Source organism: Pelobates fuscus, chromosome 1 (assembly GCF_036172605.1).
Source record: "Pelobates fuscus isolate aPelFus1 chromosome 1, aPelFus1.pri, whole genome shotgun sequence".
Classification (NCBI taxonomy): domain Eukaryota; kingdom Metazoa; phylum Chordata; class Amphibia; order Anura; family Pelobatidae; genus Pelobates; species Pelobates fuscus.
The window spans coordinates 285,374,720-285,397,253 of record NC_086317.1 but is presented as its reverse complement, the minus strand read 5'-3'; the positions used below and the strand labels follow the sequence as shown (position 1 = coordinate 285,397,253).

Here is a 22,534-nt window from a genome sequence, read left to right as displayed (position 1 = left end):
CGCATAAACACACTCCTGGACAGTACCACAGCATGCACACCGAGACTTACTCACAGGCAGCTCTAAGAGTATGCTAGCTCTAAGACATACTTTTCATAGTAGTACTCCTTTATTATCAACCGATATGTCTTATTTTCACCTCGTTTTTACCTAACTAGTACAGGCTATAACTTAAGACATAAGTACCTAACCTGCATTTACTAACAAATAAATGGTGCCATTCTTGCATGCCATAATACTGTATTCACTGTATTACTGTTTTAGCGTGTACATGCTGTTGTGGTGATACAAGCTTGTTTATGTTATTCAAGCACTGCAAAAATAAAGATTGACAAAAAAAAAAAGTACATTAAATGTTTTATGGGGATTTCTTTTTAGGCAATTCAGCTTATTTTTTTTAAATTATTTTGTGTTGAACATTTTAAAAAGCAGACAACCTTTTTCATCACTTCACTGGGAATGATTTACATATTTAATGCATTTTCCAATAAATGAATAATCATATATTCCACTGTGGGTAAAATATTGAAGAATATATGTGCTCAGTAATCTAGGCATAACTTAACTAACAATCAGTCATCACTGATAAGCAGCTGAAACACCATGGGCTTTAATCACTAGGCAAAGATCGTGTGTTCAAAAAGGACAGAATAGTGTAGGAACAAAACAAAGGAAAGGTACAGTAAAATATAATAATACTGTATGGTAGTAAAAGAAAGAAAGGCTAAATGAATAAGTACCCCAAAAGTACTGCTACCACTCCTTTCTGGGTACTTATTTAATAACCCTTTTCTTTTTTACTGCCATAGGGTATTATAATATTTTACTGTACCTTTCCCATGTTTTGTTCTTCTATTTTACTGGTTCCTACACTATTCTGTCCTTGGTGCACCCTGGTTTTGTTCTTTTTTTAATTCCTATTTGTGTTTAGGGGTTTTGGAGGAAATCCTCCTTTTCAGGTGTGCTACCTCTTGTCCTCTTATTTAGCGCTGCCCCATAACTTTTCTGCTTCCCAGAGATTGTGTGTTGATAGCCAACTTGAAAAAATAGGGCCAAAAAAGCAGAACTGTGATTTCTGGATTTTTTCTTTACTACCTTAGCTATAATTTTATATTGCTTGTCATATCACTAGAGTTGATTATATAGAGAATAAGGAATTATGGTTTGGTTCTGCTCCAATAAATATTTGCAATAATTTTCTTTAAACAACAATTGCAACCATACCTTTTCAATCAGGTCAATACAAGCTTGCAAGTCTAGCCCAAAATCAATAAACTCCCATTCGATGCCTTCCTTCTTATATTCTTCTTGTTCCAAGATAAACATATGGTGGTTAAAAAACTGTTGTAGTTTTTCATTTGTGAAGTTGATGCAAAGCTGTTCAAAGCTGTTAAACTAAAGGAAAATATAATTTATTTGTCTCTAAAGATTGTCATTGAGATATATGCTCTATATACAATTTACTAACTAATATTCAGAAGATGCTTTTATTATGCATAAAGAAAAATAAATCCCTTAAAATACCAGCAGCTCATTTATAAAACACCTTGATATGCACTATAAAATATCTTTAAAACAAAGAGGTTTTGTATTCTAAATAATTATTTAATGTCAATTAAAAAATGGAATCTGCAAATTAAAGAGTTATTTACTAAAGGAGAATTGTTGGTAATTCAAAGTAAATATCACATTTTAAGTCAAAGCAGCAAAACGGAAGTATAACTAACTTGGAGAATTTAACTGTAGACACAAGTTCCCCAAACAAAGAGTATAAGCACTGTTATAAACAAGTAGAGCTTTATTGAAAGTTGCCTATCTATGCTTAATTATTATTTCTACATTTACTACATCTTTAGCTCCTCTAAACTGGAGATTTAACTATCTTGTTATGCTTGCCTAAATTTACACATAAAGTTTTACAAGTAATTCTTGTGGATATTATGCAATATTTTTCTACTCAAGAAAGAAAAGTTTATATTCAACTGGTGATCTCCCTTTATGTAAACTTTTACTCCAATGTACTGCAAATTTGCAAAAACATAACAGTCATCAAACTCACATCAAAAATCTCAAATCCAGCAATATCAAGGACACCAATGAAGAACTGTCTGGATAACTTTGTGTCCAAGGTCTTGTTGATGCGAATCACTAGCCATTTAAACATTCTGTCATATATGCCTTTGGCCAATGCACCGACAGAGTAGACAACCTACAAATAAATAAACGTGCCCAAACTTTATGATTTTGAATAAAAATGCTTCATTTAAAAAGGTTTTGTAAAACACTTCATAGTCAAATTATTACTATTTTAATATAAGTAAAATTCTGACAAACTGGATGGATAGCAAGAACAGAGAAAGAGAAAAAGTTTGAGATATGAGAATAAATGCAAATATACATTTTTTGTCATATATAGTAATCAGGGCCAATGCTACCATTAGGCGAATAAGGCATTTGCCTGGGGTGCCGGTCTCTGGGGGGCGCCAACCGGTAGATTTCCTGGTAGGCAGCCCTGCTGCTATCTGGGGCTGGTGTGCTGGCCGAGCGGCTCCTTCGTCATCCCCCTAGTATTCAGCTGCTGGGCTCCCTCTGCCTCCGATTACCTGCTCGGGGAGCGAGGTATGCTGTAACCCCAACACCTGAGAAGAGCACTCTGCTTCTTGCAGGAAGGGGGACCCGGGACATGACTCTGTATCCTGGCTGCCTCCTGCCTGTGAACACCGGAAGCTCTCTGAGGGGAACAGGAAGTAGCCTGTGCTCACAGTGCACTGTATCCTGTTCCCCCCACCAGGAACAACTGCAGCTACCTGCGGGCTGCACCTCTCTCCTCACAGCACTTATGTATAATCCATCTGAAGGAAAGGTGTACTAATTAAAAGTATGAGTGTATGAATGTAAATTGGTCTGTGTGTATTGAATTGATGTGTTTGTTTGTGTTAATAAAGTGTGACTATATGTAACGTTGTGTGAGTTTGTGCTTGAGTGACAGTGTGTGTGTGTTAGTGAGAGTGTGTAAGTGGCACTGTGAATGTCACTGAGAGTGTGTGTGTGTGTGTGTGTGTGTGTGTGTGTGTTTGTGTGTGTAAGTTAAACTATGTGTGTATGTCAGTGACAGTGTGTGTGTGTGTGAGTGGGTAAGTGATACTGTGTGTGTTAGTGACTGTGTGTAAATGACACTGCGTATGTCAGTGAGGGTGTGTGTGATAGTGAAAGTGTGTAAGTGACACTGTGTATGTCAGTGAGAGTGTTTGTTAGTGAAAGTGTGTAACTGACACAGTATGTCAGTGAGAGTATGTATGTTAGTGAGTGTGTAAGCGACACTGTGTATGTCAGGGAGAGTGTGTTTGTTAGTGAGAATGTGTAAGTGACACTGTATGTCAATGAAAGTGTGTTAGTGCAAATGTGTAAGTCACACCATGTATGTATGTCAGTGAGAATGTGTAAGTGACAGTGTGTGTATGTGTGTGAGTGTGTGTGTGTGACCATGTAAATAGATACTTATATATTAAAATATACTTATAATATATATTAATATAATTCTATATTAAACAAAAACAAATAAAACATAAATTCATTTCCAACATTATTATATAGTAAATACCACCAAATGCATTGAAAAAGAGTGTATGGGTATATGTATAAGGCAGTATGTGTCTATTGATGTATGCATTAGGCAGTATGAGTTTATGAATGTATGTACTAGGTGGTGTGTGTGGGGATTTATGTATTGAGCTGTGGGCGTATGGTTGATTGTATGTAATAGGCATCTGTGTAGATGGATGGATGGATGTATTAAGCAGTGTGTGTATATGGATGCATATACTGGATGAGTGTTTCTACGCAGTTTGTTTTCTTCCCTAAATGTTTATTTATTGCAATTCAGAATTTAAGGAATAAACCTGTGAGAGAATGTAGTTGCCGTCATGAGGGAGCAGCAAAACGGATTGTTGCCTAGGGTGGCAAGAATCCTTGCACCGACCCTGATAGTAACAGAGAAATTATATAAATAATAAAATAGGCGAGTATCCTGGTTTTTCGTATAGGCATTAAACATTTGGAAGAATGTGGATAAAATGCCACCAGAATCTAAAAGACGCTACATTCAACATACATTATGATACAGTGGTTCCAAGTTTACCTTTTCGCCCTAGAATTAGATTTCATTAATATGGTCTTAATTCCGAAAATGCAGTTTGAAGAACACTGCCTGAAACAAGTCTGTCCCCTACATTATCAAACTTGCCATCTAGTTAATATAAGTTTTAAAAAAATCAATGCTGTAGGTATAAGTTTGGACAGCCAATATCAATAGGATACAAAACAGAACCTAGTAATGGGAAAAAGCTTACCAATGAATGGCCATGGGTTTTTGGTGGTCTGCTAATTAAGTAAAATTTAGACTTTAGAGCTTTGGTAGATTTAGGGAACCCAACCAGGTAAGATAGAAAAATAATGATCTACAAATGTGTTAAATATCATAGTGAGACAACAAATGTGCAGCATATCTTGACCTTATCTGTTTAAACATTGTTATTATACCTCGTTTCATAAGTCATTACAAAAGCTTGTATTTAACACTGCACACCCAAAATAAAGAATTAAAATATATATATATATATATATATATATATATATATATATATATATATATATATATATATATATATTGTAGTGAGATGTTGATCGTTTTATTACACAGCATGCCCTATAGCAGGGGCACTCAAGGTTCCTTTGCACGGCACTCAAAGCTGCCAGAGACAAACAGGCTCTGCCCTATCAAAAGTCCCAGTGAGATATCTGCTAGTTCAAACTGGGTGGTCATTACAGGTGGTTAGGGACAATCCTTAATTTATCTCAGATCAGTTCCTCACTGCACTTGTGAATGGGAATCAGCACTGGAGCCGAGCAGCCCACAGCAGCTATCGCGGCTCCTGCACTTGACCTGTACTTGGTCAGTCTAGTTCCCACTGGACCCAGGAAAGCTACCCACACTGCTAGATATACACAGAGCTGAAAAATAAGCCTCACTCTCAAATAAATAACACAGACAGCCCATACACACACATGCAGTCCCACAAAGACAACAACACTGACAACCCCACAATCAGTCTCTCACATGCAATATTGAAATTAGCGCAACACATAAACTTACCACCAAACACACAATGTGATACATCATACACAGACCCAATTACTCAAGGAGCCCCCATATACAGCCCACATTCATGTTAATGCACAATACACAAACAACTCATGAACAAATACTGTACAATATAACACAATACTACAAAGCAACTGCAGCACCCATAAAAAACACAAGCAGAATACGGCAACATACACACTTCGTTTAACACAAATAGGATCAGCATATATAGCAAATATAATCACATGTTCAACAAATGCATGTGTTCTAGTGTATTAACAAATAAATAATGCAAAACTATTTACATTTGTATATATCTAAACAACTTCACATAATCATGAGAACACACTAAATCAAACACATATTTATATGTGTAGAAATGTATCCAGTAGTCAATAACACATAAATGAAGACCATAAAGACAACCGTTAAGTTCTTACCTGTTCCACTGTTTGACCTTTGGTCACATATTCATTACCAACTTTAACTCTAGGGTGCATCAGTCCCTTCACCAACTCAGAGGAGCTAACACCCATCAGGTAGGCCGCCTTATCAGTGCCTAATTAGAGAAACACAATTAACAGAATACGAGTTTGTTATTTGCGAGCAGGAAAAAAGACACTAAATTAAGAGTTATGTACACATCCATCACACTCATTAACAAACATTTATAAGTCTTCATAATTGTAATGATGTTTGCAATGTGAGTATGCATTTATCTCTCCCCAATCCATTTGGACAAATCTATAAAAATCGATATAATATAAAATCAATATATATCTTTGTTACCATAACCACCATATCACCGAGCTACATATCTGTTAAAAGAACCTACATATCACTGAGCTACATATCTGTTACCAGGACCTCCATATCACTGAGCTACATTTCTGTTACCACAACCTCCATATCACAGAGTGACATATCTGTTACCAGGACCCCCATATCACTGAGCTACACATCTGTTACCAGGTCCCCCATATCATTGAGTTACATAGAAACATAGAAACATAGAAACATAGAATGTGACGGCAGATAAGAACCATTCGGCCCATCTAGTCTGCCCAGTTTTCTAAATACTTTCATTAGTCCCTGGCCTTATCTTATAGTTAGGATAGCCTTATGCCTATCCCACGCATGCTTAAACTCCTTTACTGTGTTAACCTCTACCACTTCAGCTGGAAGGCTATTCCATGCATCCACTACCCTCTCAGTAAAGTAATACTTCCTGATATTATTTTTAAACCTTTGTCCCTCTAATTTAAGACTATGTCCTCTTGTTGTGGTAGTTTTTCTTCTTTTAAATATAGTTTCCTCCTTTACTGTGTTGATTCCCTTTATGTATTTAAATGTTTCTATCATATCCCCCCTGTCTCGTCTTTCCTCCATGCTATACATGTTAAGATCCTTTAACCTTTCCTGGTAAGTTTTATCCTGCAATCCATGAACCAGTTTAGTAGCCCTTCTTTGAACTCTCTCTAAGGTATCAATATCCTTCTGAAGATAGGGTCTCCAGTACTGTGTACAGTACTCCAAGTGAGGTCTCACCAGTGTTCTGTACAATGGCATGAGCACTTCCCTCTTTCTACTGCTAATACCTCCCCAAGCATTCTGCTAGCATTTCCTGCTGCTCTATTACATTGTCTGCCTACCTTTAAGTCATCAGAAATAATCACCCCTAAATCCCTTTCCTCAGATGTTGAGGTTAGGACTCTATCAAATATTCTGTACTCTGCCCTTGGGTTTTTACGTCCAAGATGCATTATCTTGCACTTATCCACATTAAATGTCAGTTGCCACAACTCTGACCATTTTTCTAGTCTACCTAAATCATTTTCCATTTGGCTTATCCCTCCTGGAACATCAACCCTGTTACATATCTTAGTATCATCCGCAAAAAGACACACCTTACCATCAAGACCTTCTGCAATATCACTAATAAAAATATTAAAGAGAATGGGTCCAAGTACAGATCCCTGAGGTACCCCACTGGTGACAAGCCCAAGCTTCGAATATACTCCATTGACTACAACCCTCTGTTGCCTGTCACTCAGCCACTGCCTTACCCATTCAACAATATTGGAATCCAAACTCAAAGATTGTAGTTTGTTGATAAGCCTTCTATGTGCAACAGTGTCAAAAGCCTTACTGAAATCGAGGTAAGCAATGTCTACTGCACCACCCTGATCTATAATTTTAGTTACCCAATCAAAAAAATCAATAAGATTAGTTTGGCATGATCTCCCTGAAGTAAACCCATGTTGTCTCTGATCTTGAAATCCGTGTGTTTTTAGATGTTCAACAATCCTATCCTTTAACATGGTTATCATCACTTTCCCCACTACTGAAGTAAGGCTTACTGGCCTATAGTTGCCCGACTCCTCCCTATTACCTTTCTTGTGAATGGGCACAACATTCGCTAACTTCCAATCTTCTGTATCTGTATCCAGGACCTCCATTACACTGAGCTACATATTTGTAACCAGGACTCCCATAACACTGAGCTACATAACTGTTACCAGGACCTCCATATCACTGAGCTACATAGCTGTTACCAGGACCCCCATATCACTGAGCTACATATCTGTTACCAGGACCCCCATATCACTGAGTTACATATCTGTTACCAGGACCCCCATATCACTGAGTTACATATCTGTATCCAGGACCTCCATATCACTGAGCTACATATCTATTACCAGGACCCCCATATCACTGAGTGACATATCTGTTACCAGGACCCCCATATCGCTGAACTACATATCTGTTACCAGTGCCCCCAAAATACTGAGCTACATATCTGTTACCAGGACCCCAATCATGACTACCCAATTTTGGCAGGCCCAGCATTTTGTAAGTCAGTTTTGCTTATGTCAGATTTTGCAGTCAGCATTTATTCAGTTTTTTTAATTTTTGACATGAATTCTATTTAATGTATTTGCATATCTTCCTTACTTTATTTTTTTTTTTTTCCAGGTGTGCCATAATTAAAGGTGGCTAGGACATATCAGTTCCATCTTGCTTTCAGCCAATGTGCGAGTCAGATCAGTTATCAGATAAAAGATGGTTTCTTTATGGGCACCAGAAATATATTTTTTAGAAGGCTCTGTGTGAGTGGTTACTTTGTGTCGGTGTGGGGCGTCTGTAAGTGTTATATCTATCTCAGTGTAATACGTGTGGTTATGCATGAATTCACTTTTAATTAACTGTGAAGTCTCACTTTCGTGAATAACCCTGTCAATGTTACCAGTCTTTACATCATCATATTTTTCATATTTTAAAAATTGTGGTACTGTGTCCAGCCATTATTATATATAGACTCACTTTCTGTGCCATCGGGCTCTGCTTGCTCTTCTCTCTGTTTCTGCTTAAATTTCATATTTCCAAAATGCATTATAGCACCTGTCAGTTTATAGGCACCATATTTTTCTTCAGGAATAAATCCCAGAATATCAAATGCTTGCTGCAAAAGAACCAAATGATGAATGTTGTCAGAACATAAAGAGTAGAAAGAGGGTGCTACCACATAGTGATCAGAAACAGTAATATGTTACAACCAGCCAAAACACTCCATAGGCTTCTCTTCCTTTTCATGTATTCCCATTTCTTCCACTTCATGTTAATACAATGCTATTAAAAACAAAAAATGTTATACATATTTTCCCAACTATGTGAGATTAGATATGTATTCACTAATCTCAGAATTGTGGGTAACTGACAAATTAATTGTAAATTTTACCCCAAAATAGATGAATTGGAAAAATCACAACTCAGCCCTCGTATTTTGCTATTCCCTTGTCGAGTCTCCACAATTCCCAGTTGAGGGGTTTAACCCCAATGTCTTCAAAAACCAGGATTGAGAACAATCTTTTTATAATCTCTTACAACTCAGATTAGAGATTTATATAACTGTACTAGTATTAGTCCTTGCTATCGACTGCAATGGGTGGCATGTGTTGTACATTATTTATTTATAAGACTTTGTAGAAAGAAAATCCAGTTGCCTTACATCCAATATTTTTTTTTTTTTTTACATTCTCTAGTGCAGAGAAAACATACATAGGATAGCAGTGACATGCAACAGGAAAAGTAAGCTAAATATGAGCGTTAGACACAAGGATATTTATTAAGATAATATAGATATACGCGATATCAAACACATCTAAGCTTAAAGCATATACTTAGCAGTGGTTAACTAGATGTGTGCTTGTCAAATAATAAGGTTGGAAACCAATGGGCACGAATCATCTTAGTGTAATTGTGCCCAACCATACGAAGCAACGTAAAATAAGCAACAATAAAGATTAGGCTAAATAGGCACACCATATCAATAGGAATCTCCCAGCTAGTACAGCTGAAAGCCATGAAGAAGAGTTGTAAGAGCCATAGTGACTGCATGTGCAGGTGGGTAAGGCCCAGTGTAGACATTATGAAACTGTCTTGGAGGTCAGATTAACAGACAGCCTGTAACAAAAATAGTGGGTCTATCGCCCAGGACAACAGCAGTGTGTGTGGGACGCTCAGCCAACTCCCTGACTAGGTGTAATGCCTGGAGACCCGCAAAGTCTATCTGAGATAGCCACACAGTGGTACCAGGAGACTAAATCCCTCCAGCCCCAGGCCTGTTGGGAGCCGATACCTTGTGTCCATGAATTCAGTGGCTCACTGGGATCGAGTTCTTCCCATTCGGGGACTTTGTGAGGCCTTGCTGGAGATAGGTGCTCCAGCGTTGGTATCTAGCAGCCTTACGCTTGTGTGGATGGTGCACTGGGGGTGAGCTCTGGGTGGCTCTCAGCCCAGGTGGGTTGAAGAAAGCCTAGTGGTTTCCATGTGGACTGATTTTCCCAACAGGGGCCACCTTGCTCTCTCTCCATTAAACCCTCCAATCCCTGTTAAGTAGCTGGAATGCTGGCGCAGCCCAATTTTTATTTTTTTTGTGACAGTAAAATCTCAATCATGTTGTACCTATCTCTGACTAAATAAATATGCAATTCAGCCTGTGTTAAAGTAGTGTCTATGTTAACATCAGCTGAATTGCCACAATAACTACAACAATCACCTGTTTATGTCCACTGACAAAGTTAGTAGTGCAAAGATGAAGAAATACATTATCAAATTGCGGTTCTTATTTAGGGCTGCTATACACTAATCATGCAATGTCTGAAAGTAATATTTAATACCTGTCAATAACCAATCTAATACTTACATCAGTTGCCATCAGTTCTTCACCATCATCCAAGTTATCCACCGTGACCACACCTTGTGAGCTAAAATGAAAGTCATAGGGGTTTGTGCTCACCAGCAACAAATCTGCAAGTAAACATAAGGCACACAATCAATTTACTACTTGAGAACAGAGGCAATTGTCCACATTTTGAGCCAAAACAAAACCTAGAATGTTCCATCGTAATTGATGGGTTTCTCATGAAGTGCACCTATAGATATTATACCGTACATTGTTTTTAAACAGCAAAATATGGCTTTCTTTTAATATCCTGTATGCATACCTAACACAACAAGTATGAATATAATTCTAAAAATGGGAAAAAAATATTGCAGTTATTCTTATAATCATTTTAAACACCAAGTGCAACTCAAAATAGATTCACATATCAGTCTTGATTGCTAAATTACTCATGTCTAGTATCTAAATACATTCAGACATGTAGCTAACACTAACCCTAAACCAGCCCAACCCTAAGCCTACTCTCGTGCTAACTCTAACCTTATACCTACCCTAACCTTATCCTTACATTATGCCTAACACAATAGTCATTAACCATTACCCTACACAAACCCTAACCCTACCCTGTTAACCCAACCTAACCATCACACTAAACCTAACTAAAAACTCAAAGGGATTCTCTGTGAGCACACTTTCTCGAGCTGCAGCTCATGCATGCTGTTCCTGTTGAACACTGTCAGCAGGGGGTCATGCAGGGAGACCCTACCAGGATACCAAGAAGCCATATGTCTCTCTCTCTGGGGGCAAGCTGAGAATCAACCCGCAAAATACAATCACTTAGCTAGGATATATGCAGCACTCAATTTGCATGCTGCATACAGCTCATCTGTCAGTCTGGGACCGCTAACTATGATCCCCACCTGACAGAGGGAAGTCTCAGATATTGATTGATACTTTGGTCTCCTCTGTGTGTGCATGGATTTACGCCTACTCACACCAAACTGCAAGGATGTTCCATGCTGGGCTAACACAGACTATTGGCAAGATATGGCTCAGGATCAGATATTTTACTGCTTTTTTTCATGAGCTTCATTGACATATGGAAGTCCAAAGATTCTGCTTAACATTCCTATATAAAATAAAGCTTGTGATGTTCTAATATTGATGAAATGATTGAGATGAACATACTGATGATTCAGTCTTACCCTGGAGTTCAGCTTTTTTCCCACTAGTGATCTGGTAAAATATGTGGTAACTTCGTTCTCCAGGCTGCTGAAAACTTACTCTAGATTTTTCCAGTAAATCTATGGTACGATTTAAAAAAAAGATTTGTAAGATGCAAATAGTGTAAATCATTCAGTGATATTACATATAGTAAACCTGACAAGTTTGCGAGCAAGATAAAGTATAAAATTTAGCTTAAAATGTGTCTCTCTGACACGTAAATAAAATCCCTTTAATTCTTAATTATCATCATTGGAGGTCTTTATAATCACTAATTAAAATTTTAAAAAGGCCCAGTGACAGAACTGTGTGCAATGCCTTATGAAATACATGTGCATGTCAAGATCAACTATCTTCTGGTTAAGAAAGAAATGCATTTGCATGCTGGGAAAAACTGGTAAAACAGCATAACAGTTATCTGTGTTTAGGAAACATTGTGTTTAGTGTATATGTGCGCATTCCATAGATCCTAAACTCTCACATCAGTAGAACACATTTTCTTCAAATCTGTGCCACGTTACTTGTAGTTGTTAATATTCAGGTATTTATGCAGCTGGAACCAACCATGAGAAAATGTACATGAGAGCCACATCGTGCATTGAAAACTTACAGATCTCTATATCAGCAGATGACAGCTTGCCTGTGGTCCCAAAATGGATCCGTATAAATTTACCCTACATAGTGAAAACGAGAAAGACTTTAAAAAGTGTTTAATAAATTCCTTTGTAAATTAAGATACTATGCAGAAAATTGGTAGCGATTTCAAGGATGATGTGTATGGAGTCTACTGAATTACTTCTTGTCTCTGGAAACTGAACATTAGGGAGCCAATTAAGTTGAAATGTGGTTACATCTTGATATACGAAGTTTCATAGCTTAGGTTTCATAAATGTGACTTCACCTGATTATTATTCCTGTGACTACAAGGTTGCAACATATCGTATAATTATTATTGAATAACATTAAAGGAAAACTCTAACATTAGGAATACAAATCTGTATTCCTAACGCTATACAGCCTGTGTCACTGTTTAGGTGACTAGGGCCCCGTTCCGTGGCAAATAAATGGTTTGTTAAGCATTTATTTGGTTACCTTAACCCAGCGCCGGGCTCCCTCGGGACTGGTGACCTCTCGTCCTCCATGGACGTCAGCTTCCGAGTAGAGCCGAATGCGCATGGGCTGCCAGAGGTGCGCATTCAAACCCGCCCATAGGAAAACATTACTCAATGCTTTCCTATGGGGATCTTGTTTGACACTGGACTCTGTGAGGACATCCAGCATCAAATAAGTGTGATTTATCTGTGTAAATCGTGGAAGCGGTCTCTAGTGGCTGTCTGGGAGACAGCCACTAGAGGCTGGATTAACCCTCAGTGTAAACATAGCATTTTCTCTGAAACTGCAATGCTTTCAGCTGCAGGGTCAAAACTAGGGGAACCTGGCACCCAGACCACATGATTGAGCTGAAGTGGTCTGGGTGCCTATAGTGGTCCTTTAAATCAACAAATGAAATACACTCTCCTTCGTTGCTTTAGTCCATTCCTCAGTACTCATGATAGAAACATAGAACATAGAATGTGACGGCAGATAAGAACCATTCGGTCCATCTAGTCTACCTAATTTTCTAAATACTTTCATTAGTCCCCGGCCTTATCTTATAGTTAGGATAGCCTTATGCCTATCCCACACATGCTTAAACTGATAGAGACTGACTGGCTCTGTTCTCACTTGTTTGGCTTTAAAAACTCTGATGTGAATCACCAATCGCCAATGCTCCAGAGCTGTTTGCAATGTCTATTTCTAAATATGTGTAATAATATCTTTTTCCTGGCTGTGGACATTTTCATACCCCATCTCTGTAGGACATGAGGATAACGCAGCAATAGTACGGTAGCAGAAACATATTTCATCTAACGTGTGTGGGTGGTGATAGTAGGTAATGATATTAAAGTCATAAAGAAGATAATAAAAGACTAATAAATTACACTAAACAAGTACCACTTGACATGTAATTGAGCCATGTCGCTGTTTGTAACACTCACAAACTGTCAGTTTAGGATGGATTGCAACCATTCTAGATACAACTTCCTATTTCTGTTATATTCGATGATAGAAGGTAAATGGTTTCTTATTATTAGATACTGTGAACAAAACTACAAGAAGAAACTTACAAAACGAGACGAATTGTCATTTCTCAATGTTTTGGCATTTCCAAATGCTTCTAGAGCTGGGTTTGCTTGAATGATTTGATCTTCAAGTGTTCCCTAAAACAATCATTGAAATATAGCGATATCAGTTTTAAAAAGCTAAACACAAGGAATCATTGCCATCAGAATTCTTGGGGCCCGTCATCCATAGATGCACATTCCCACATTCACAGATACACACTTGCACACACAGAAAACACAAACACACAAGCATACTTAGATGCACACCAAACTGCCACATACATAGAAACACAGATACACACTGCCACACATATACACAAACAAATACACACTTCTAGACAAAGATTTACACTGCTGCAAACACACAGATACATACTGCCATGCAAACACAGACACACATAACAAATCAACTTACCCCGGTCTTGGTAGCAGGTTGCTAAAATCAAAACATAATGGTATTACAATTCTGATATTTTTCAGATTTTAAATAAAGAGGGAAAGGGATGGAAAGGGGAATGATCGGAAGGCATATTCCATCCCTTTCTGATGATACAGATGAAGATGATGACATTATACAGTTTCAAAACATTAAAGGTTATAAAAACACATGTCTTTAATAACAGTATTTAAACTTTAAAGAAATATTCCATTATAGATTTAATGTATACATGAATATAAAGAACAACAATTATCACACATACAGCGCCCATATCTGATAGATGACGTTTCAACTAGCATTGCAAGTGTGTATAAAAGTGTTCTGTGATCGCCATCTACTGGCTGCTTTCATAATTACACTCTATGTAATTATGCATGGAACCTGCTTCCCAGTCGATTACACTGTGATCAGTGCTGGGCACTAATCACAATCAGCTTGGGGACAGGCAGGGAGACACTGTCAGGGTCTATGCAAGCCTGCAGTCCAGAAACACTGATCTGAATGTAGTTAAAGACCTCTATGCAATGCTGACTTTTCTCACTTCATACAGGCTATATAGGTCAGTGTAAGGGTTTCATGATGTGAGCAGGGATTGTGATGTTCACAACACAATCTAGTTATATGCACTATATCGCCTATTTAAGGATCTACTTGCAGTGTTGGCTTTCAGCGCAGCATGCAAATCATCAAAAAGTCTGGGGCCACTAAAAATGGTCCCAAGTAAAAGGGGGGAAACCAAGGTATCAGTTGAAATATGGGTTTCCTTGGTGTGAGCAGGGATTTAACAATTTTCAGTTACATTCCCCTAAAATGATGCGTTTGAAAATAAACAAATTATGCTTTAGGAAATAAACATATTGCTGTTATTTTAACAAACATTGCTACTTCATTGCCTTTTTAAGCAGTACATGATCTACTAGGATCACTATAGGGTCAGGAACACGAACATGTATTCCTGACCCTATAGTGAAAACCCACCATTTAGGTGGCCTGCCCCTCCCCCCCCCCCCTTAGCCCCTCAGAATGGGGTAGAACTTACCTTAATTTAAGCTCTCCATGGGGAAATCATTGGATTGGCTAAAATTGGCAAGGGGGCGGGGCCAAATGCTGTTTTGGTTTATCAGCACCTAATCAGTACCTTTGCTTAATTCAGCGTCTCCATGCAGAGCATGGGGACGCTGAACAGCAGGGCTGCTTACTGTGTAGCCCTGAGCCAGGAATCCCCTCCAGTGGCCATCTGAGGAGTTTCCACTTGGAGGTGTCCCTAGGGGAAATGTAAAAAAATGCCTTTTCTCGGAAAAGGCAGTGTTTACATGAAAATGCCTGAAGGGGGCTATAATACTCACCAGAACAACTACATTAAAGGACCAATATAGTGCCAGGAAAACAAACTTGTTTCCCTGGCACTATAGGGTCTTTAGGTTCCCCCCCCCCCCCCCCCCTCAGGGTCCCACTCTCGCTGGGGTTAAGGGGGCTGAAGGTGTTAAACACTAACCTTTCTCCAGTACCAGGCTCCCTTGGCGCCGGGGAAATCTCCTCCCTCTTCCAACGTCAGCGCCGAATGCGCATGAGCGGGAAGGGCCACGCGCATTCAAACATTCCATAGGAAAGCATTTCTCAATGCTTTCCTATGGACGTCAGCATCTTCTCACTGTGATTTTCACTGTGAGAAATTCAGAAGCGCCTCTAGCGGCTGTCAATGAGACAGCCACTAGAGGCTGGATTAACCCTAGTGTAAACATAGCAGTTTCTCTAAAACTGCTATGTTTACAGCTGCAGGGTTAACCCTAGATGGACCTGGCACCCAGACCACTTCATTGAGCTAAGGTGGTCTGGGTGCCTATAGTGGTCCTTTAAGCTGTAGTTGTTCTGGTGATTATAGTGTCCCTATAAACTTTATAAAAATTATTTTATCTTTTGATTAGGTATTTCGTATACCTGTTTAGCTAAATGTTTCCAAAATTGCTAACGTACATTTCATTAGCCAAAAATGCAATTTATTTGATAACTGATGATTTTCACACCTTATTTCCTGTCTGACTTTCTAACTAGTTGTCACTCCTTGCTTTTTTCAAATGCCAATTTCTGTTAAAATATGAGGGTACTTTTAACAAGGATTGACAGAAGGGTTACAATTCGATGCCATAGTATTAAAGACAAAGACACATCGACTTACGCTCTTTTTACCAGTTGGGTCGCCAATAGCAGCTATGGTGGCAAAGTACTGAATAACACGTTTCGTGTTCACAGTTTTGCCAGCACCTGATTCTCCACTAGAATTATGAAACACAATAGAATGAATAAATATATTTTTTCCAGGTATATTAAATACGCATTTAACACAAGACAGAGCAGAAAATATCTACTTGCATACAATGCAGAAATTCTCAAAATTAATAAAAATGTGTTAAGCACAATTCAAGGCATTCTAGGGAGATTTCATGATACAAAAAACCATATACTCTGAGGTTGTTAAATGTACAGGTGATCTGCAATCACTGCTTTAAAAATAATGTCATTAAACTGCCTTTACCGTACAACTTTTAATTTCCTGTCAATCTAATTGTTCTACAGATATTTTGCTTAGTTTAGTTGCAGGATCAGCAAAATATGCATAATTACTTTTCATTTTCCAAATGGTCCTCCTTTTATCTTGGGAGATGAACAGGTTTAACAGAATTAAATAATTACACAAAGTCTGTTATAGGACTGGTAGTCAGACAAAATGATTTTCATAGTCAATAGCATTAGGTTAACTAGGAATTCTCAGCTATTACATGTGCTATTTGGATTGTGAATTAGAAGGGTTCATAATAAAGCTTAACATTGATATGAGACATAAGACATTAAACATTAAATTAGAATAAAACACCAATGATGTTCAGGCATTCAAAGCAAATACAATGATTTACATAGAATATGATATAATGCTCATTTTTATTTATTTGTAACATAAGAAAATTAAAAATAGCAAAATAGCATTGCCATACCTTTGATATAAATTTTCACTTCCCAATCCTTAAATTCACTAAGGCATAATAACCTTGTAACTAAGTACACAAATCACCTACATTCACGTTTATATCATATTATCATTATTATTACTATTACCTTTTACACACACCTGTTAAAATGAAATTCATTAGGAAAAATTGTACTCACGTAATCAACATTGACTGGTTCTCTCGATCTAATAACAAAAAATATAGAGGTAAGGATAAATTATGTTAGTACATAATGTGATATCAATTGCAATGCTACACCTATTGTACGTTAGAGATTTTCTTTCATTTTTTTTTTATTTTTTTATTACAGGCAACTTTCGCCAAGTACTTGTTAAGGGTTAGGATCACCTGCATATCTCAAGTTGGACCTTCGAAAGTCCTCCTTGGGCTATATAACCGAATTAGATAATATTGTATAATCTCTATAAGTATTATTAGGCTGTTAACGTTTTTTCATTAATGATGGAAGAATTATATTTCTTAGCATTAGATGTATTATGGCATTAGGGACGGATTGCTAAAGTTTACACTGAGAGTACATTTATAATATATTTTATTATTAGCTACTGTATTTCCGATCAGAGGCCAACTGTATTTCGTTGTGTTTTTACGTACACTTCACAGTGAAAATAAAGTTGAACCTGAATCTGTTCTAAATCAACATCATCATAATAATAATAATAATGATTTATTTTTACATGTAAAACAAAATTTAGAACGTTATACATAGTTGTAATGGATCAAAAACTAGGTTTACTATTGACAGTTAATGCATCATGAAATCACTTTGTACTCTACTGTTGAGAATTATGCATAAATGGCAGGATAGAAGTAAAGACTGAATTCAGTAACATATTTCAAACATGTAAAACATTAACTACATATGTTAATACATGTCTAATAAATATTTTAATATTCCTATATAAAACAGTGAAAGATGCAATATGTCCTGATTCAATTAATCTTTTAACATTAAATCATTAATTACTAATGGAAGCAGCAGCACAATACTTACTACGTAACATATCATGATAAGCATTATCCGCAATGGAGAAGATGTGGGGAGGGGATTCAGATCGTCTTTTGCCCTTATATGCAGCGACCACCTCGGTCTTGTAGACTGGAAGTGCTTTGTAAGGGTTTACAGTCACACAGAACAGTCCAGAATAGGTCTAAAATTAAAAAAAATAAAAAGTGAAAAAAGGACTTGATCTTATTGAATGTGATCTGTGTTATTTTATTGTAGTATATGTTAATGACTAATAATCTTTACTGACATATAGCAAACTAAATAGTAGTCTGGGTTTTAGAAATTATGTTTGACTTTAATATAAAATGAATAAGTATAAGGGATTGTATTTTTAAATATATTACTTTATTTCCCCAAACTTACATAGATCATCCAGTTAGCATAGCGTTTACGCAGATTATACAGCACAGATGCCTCATTCAGATGGGTCAACATTGCCATATCTTCAATCATGTCAAACTTGGGAGGGTTCATCTGCTGAATATCGGAATCCTTAACAACAACAGTCTACATATAGATGCGGGGAAAAAAGCAAAAAATCATGACACATCATAAGAAAAATATACATTTGCATTGTGATGATGCATGGTACTTTATATTCTTGAAAAAAAAAAAAACATGGCACTCTCCTAACACTTTTCAAGTGTGGTGTGTTGCCTAGGTGCCACCCTCGTCAATATATAAGAAAAATAATAATGATAGAGGGTGCAATCACAGGACTTCAAATTCAATCGTGGTTTAATGAAAAAACAAAATTACACCAGCAAAATAATCGATGTTTGACCCTAGCGGGTCTTTTTCAAGATCCAAAAAGGGTCGAAACGTTGATTATTCTGCGGATGTAATTTTGTTTTTTCATTAAACCACAAGTGAATTTGAAGTCCTGTGAGTGCACCCTCTATCATTATTATTTTTCTTATATATATGTATATATATATATATATATATATATACACACACACACACACACACACACACATACATATATATATATATATATATATATATATATAATATATAATTTTTATAGCATTACTATAGTTATAAGCTTTCTTAAATTAAACATATGAAAACGTTGTAGAGGACCAGATACTGCGACTCTTTATAAGTTTCTAGATCTTATATTAGCCTGGAAATTGAAAGGGGGGGGGGGGGGGGGACGGGGAGGCATATACCGTATGTTGGCACAACTAACACATACAGAGGAATATTAGTTTCAATTAGAATTGTCGCCAAGATGTAACTTTAGCGGAGTTGGAATATAATTCCATATTTAAATTAAAATTATTTTAGCCTAAATTTTTCCACTCAGATTTTTTTACCGACTAAAACAGACGCGATTCTGAAGCGCAAACTAAGGAGCTGCCGACATGGAAATCAATAGACTATGTGTTAACATTTATCTCTTTGCACCAGAATAGCACCAGGTTTGCCTTGATAAATCACTCCAAAGAATATAATTATATATATTTATTTTTACTGGAACAAAAAGTGTATTTTTAGACTATAGACATGTTTTCAAAAGCTCACCCTTATATATATTCAGAAATAGTCATATAAAGTTATTCAGGGCAGCTATTTTGTTTTCTAGCAAACTAAAGCACTGTAGATTGATGTTATAATTAAATCCGCTATTGCTCTATTTCTTGCCAATCACTGTGTGAACAGAGATCTAGGAGATTTCAATACTCACTATGGATCCTTGTGTATACTTATATAATAATTAAAAGCAATGTTATCACAAGCCATCGTCTAGGAAGGTGTGTTAGAACTTTCGTGTGATGGTTTCAGTTAATAGTATTAAAAAGAACAGTTCTGCATCAGAACAAATAAAGTCCAGCAGCCTACAGCCATAAATATAAATCCATATTTTCCGTGACATCACTAAAGGGACTTCTTGAGTTTGTTAAAAATTAAACTTTAATTTAAGCTTTTATTCAAATATTACAAAAAATGTAAGAAAAATCGACTTTTCAGTTTATATGCTACACTTTCATCAGGATTCCAGGATAAATATATATATATTTTTATAATCTTTGACATCCATTAAAAAACTGAAAATAAATTAAGATGAATTGAACAAAATGACTTTATTTATTCTAAATATTTTAATAGGGAAACATGAGAACTACTGCTTGAGAACTATTATAACGTTTTATTAGCGAATAGATTCTGTATCTTTCCCTGTAGTTAAACTTAATATACATACTTCCAATCAAAGTTAATGTAAGTGTATCTTTACCTTTCCACCAGCAACCTCAACGGTAACTTTATCACCGCTGGTCTCCTTAATCTCCGCTTCCAGATAGGCTTCTTTGTCATCCGGTATCCAACATTTCTTTTTACCTGTTGGGAAATAATGTATGACAAATATTTTTATCTATCTATCTATCTAATCTATCTATATATATATATATATATATATATATATATATATAAAGGTAAAAAACAGGAGCACTCACTTGGATTTTTCAAATGTGTATTAACCGTTTAACCACAAATCAACATCAACGTTTGATGTTGATTTGTGGTTAAACGGTTAATACACATTTGAAAAATCCAAGTGAGTGCTCCTGTTTTTTTACCTTCATATCTACTGGCCTGGAGGCACCCTGGTAATATTTTTATACATCATATATTTTTTTGGTGTTGAGTGCCAGAGTCTGGTTTGTTATATATATATAACATAGCAGATGAAGAGCACTCAAGTGGACTTGAGTTCAATAAATCAAAATAATATCTATTTACATACCATAAGCATTGTCAACATTTCAGTCATCGAACTGACTTTCATCATATAACTAAATGCCTCATTCAAGTACTTTTGTAAGATTTAGATCAGGTGTTTTCTAAAGCCCATCAAAACACATAGGAGTTTAGTTTTACTACACCTAGTATCTACCGTTTGACCTTCCCTGCAATAGACTCTTAGAGGAGGTCCGCATAAATAATGGAATTTGAAACATATTCTCACAATAACACATGTAGATGCTTCACATACAGAGAGGAATCTATGACCTAGCAGATACAAATGGAATTTTTTTCTGTAAGCATCTAGTATTGTTTCTTTCTAACTACTGGCTAAGCATCATACCATAGTAATAGACAATAGTTGCATTGTTTTTCCAAAATATGAAGAAAAATACTTGTAGATAAATTAAGAAATAGCATTTTGAAGCTTACCTTCAAAAGCAATTGTTTGTTGTATCATTAACTCCTTATCACTCTTTCTTAGAAACGTAGCCGCCTCCCCGAAATCCGACATGTCCATCATTTTGACAAATGTAGATAATATACAAGATCAGTCGCTAAAAGATATGGGAAATTGTTAAACACACGGTAACAGTACAGACTCCAAAATATTTTTCTTTTTAAAGCGTTACCCAAAGAAGAAGAAAAGTATTAAAAAAATGTTTTACTTCATACTGAAATAAATTAGTTTGTCAGTTTTTGTTTTGGAATATTTGAAAACTATATGAATTAAACCTAAAACATAAATAAATTAAATACATTTTAAGGCATGTGACAGCTAGTAATTTTTCACACAAAGCTGACACAAATTGTACATTTTAGGTTGATTGACTGTTTTAATTGTATGTTATAAATAATGTGTGCAATATCATATCTTAAATATTCATGTTGCACAAATAATTTTTTTAATCATTATATTAAGTTTCTCTTAAATATATTTACCAATATGTTACCTAGTTTTCAAAGCACTAATAAACTATTAAAATTCCTAATTTTATAATACATAAAAAGGATATTATTTATTACAATGGAATAATTTGGCATATTAAAACAAAGGAAATTAGTGTTAGAATACATACCCTGCTAAGTATACGATTGAGTTGGCAGTCCCTGGAGAATACAGACTTTTATATCAGGTCTTCAAGGTCAATATGCCTAAGTACCTTTCCTTTGATTCTAATTTAGTCTGTTGGGTGTGGGATGATCAGAGTCATTATACATTAAATTCTTCGGGGAGTGGTTAATCCCCTTGTTTGTCTCTCCCCTTCATTGTTAGTCCATGACATAATGGAACTACAAAATTGTTTCCCAAATCACATGTAACACAAACACATGAGTGAATGTGTGTCCAATGGTTTCAAAACATTTTGTTATCAAAAGAACACTTCAGTATTATTGACAAGCCAAATGAGAACAATAGAGCAACAAAATAATATGGTTAGCCATCCACTTTAAACGCAACCTTTAGTGACATAGCATAACATTCTATTAGGTACCTGTGCCAGTTTGTAAGAAATCTATTGATCTTTGACTGTTTATATGCTATAGAGAGCATAACATTTGACATTTCTTAGGAAAGGAAACATCTCATC

The 22,534-nt window shown here is 36.3% G+C and overlaps 1 protein-coding gene across 2 annotated transcripts in view; it reads right to left on the bottom strand.

Annotated features, from left to right (window-relative positions):
- Positions 1-22,137, bottom strand: part of MYH15 (myosin heavy chain 15) — an 85,382-nt gene extending 63,245 nt beyond the window's left edge. For both annotated transcript variants that reach the window (XM_063457465.1, XM_063457466.1), the window contains exons 1-16: positions 22,022-22,137; positions 21,375-21,499; positions 20,434-20,537; positions 18,555-18,698; positions 18,177-18,333; positions 17,319-17,346; positions 16,333-16,429; positions 14,133-14,153; positions 13,721-13,813; positions 12,163-12,226; positions 11,534-11,632; positions 10,350-10,453; positions 8,468-8,606; positions 5,584-5,702; positions 2,060-2,209; positions 1,225-1,395 (exon numbers count right to left, since the gene is read on the bottom strand). In XM_063457465.1, coding sequence (XP_063313535.1) covers positions 1,225-1,395; positions 2,060-2,209; positions 5,584-5,702; positions 8,468-8,606; positions 10,350-10,453; positions 11,534-11,632; positions 12,163-12,226; positions 13,721-13,813; positions 14,133-14,153; positions 16,333-16,429; positions 17,319-17,346; positions 18,177-18,333; positions 18,555-18,698; positions 20,434-20,537; positions 21,375-21,465 — 1,581 coding nt within the window. In that variant the 5' untranslated portion in view covers positions 21,466-21,499; positions 22,022-22,137. The remainder of the gene's footprint in view (positions 1-1,224; positions 1,396-2,059; positions 2,210-5,583; positions 5,703-8,467; positions 8,607-10,349; positions 10,454-11,533; positions 11,633-12,162; positions 12,227-13,720; positions 13,814-14,132; positions 14,154-16,332; positions 16,430-17,318; positions 17,347-18,176; positions 18,334-18,554; positions 18,699-20,433; positions 20,538-21,374; positions 21,500-22,021) is intronic.
- Between the last annotated feature and the right edge of the window lie 397 nt (positions 22,138-22,534).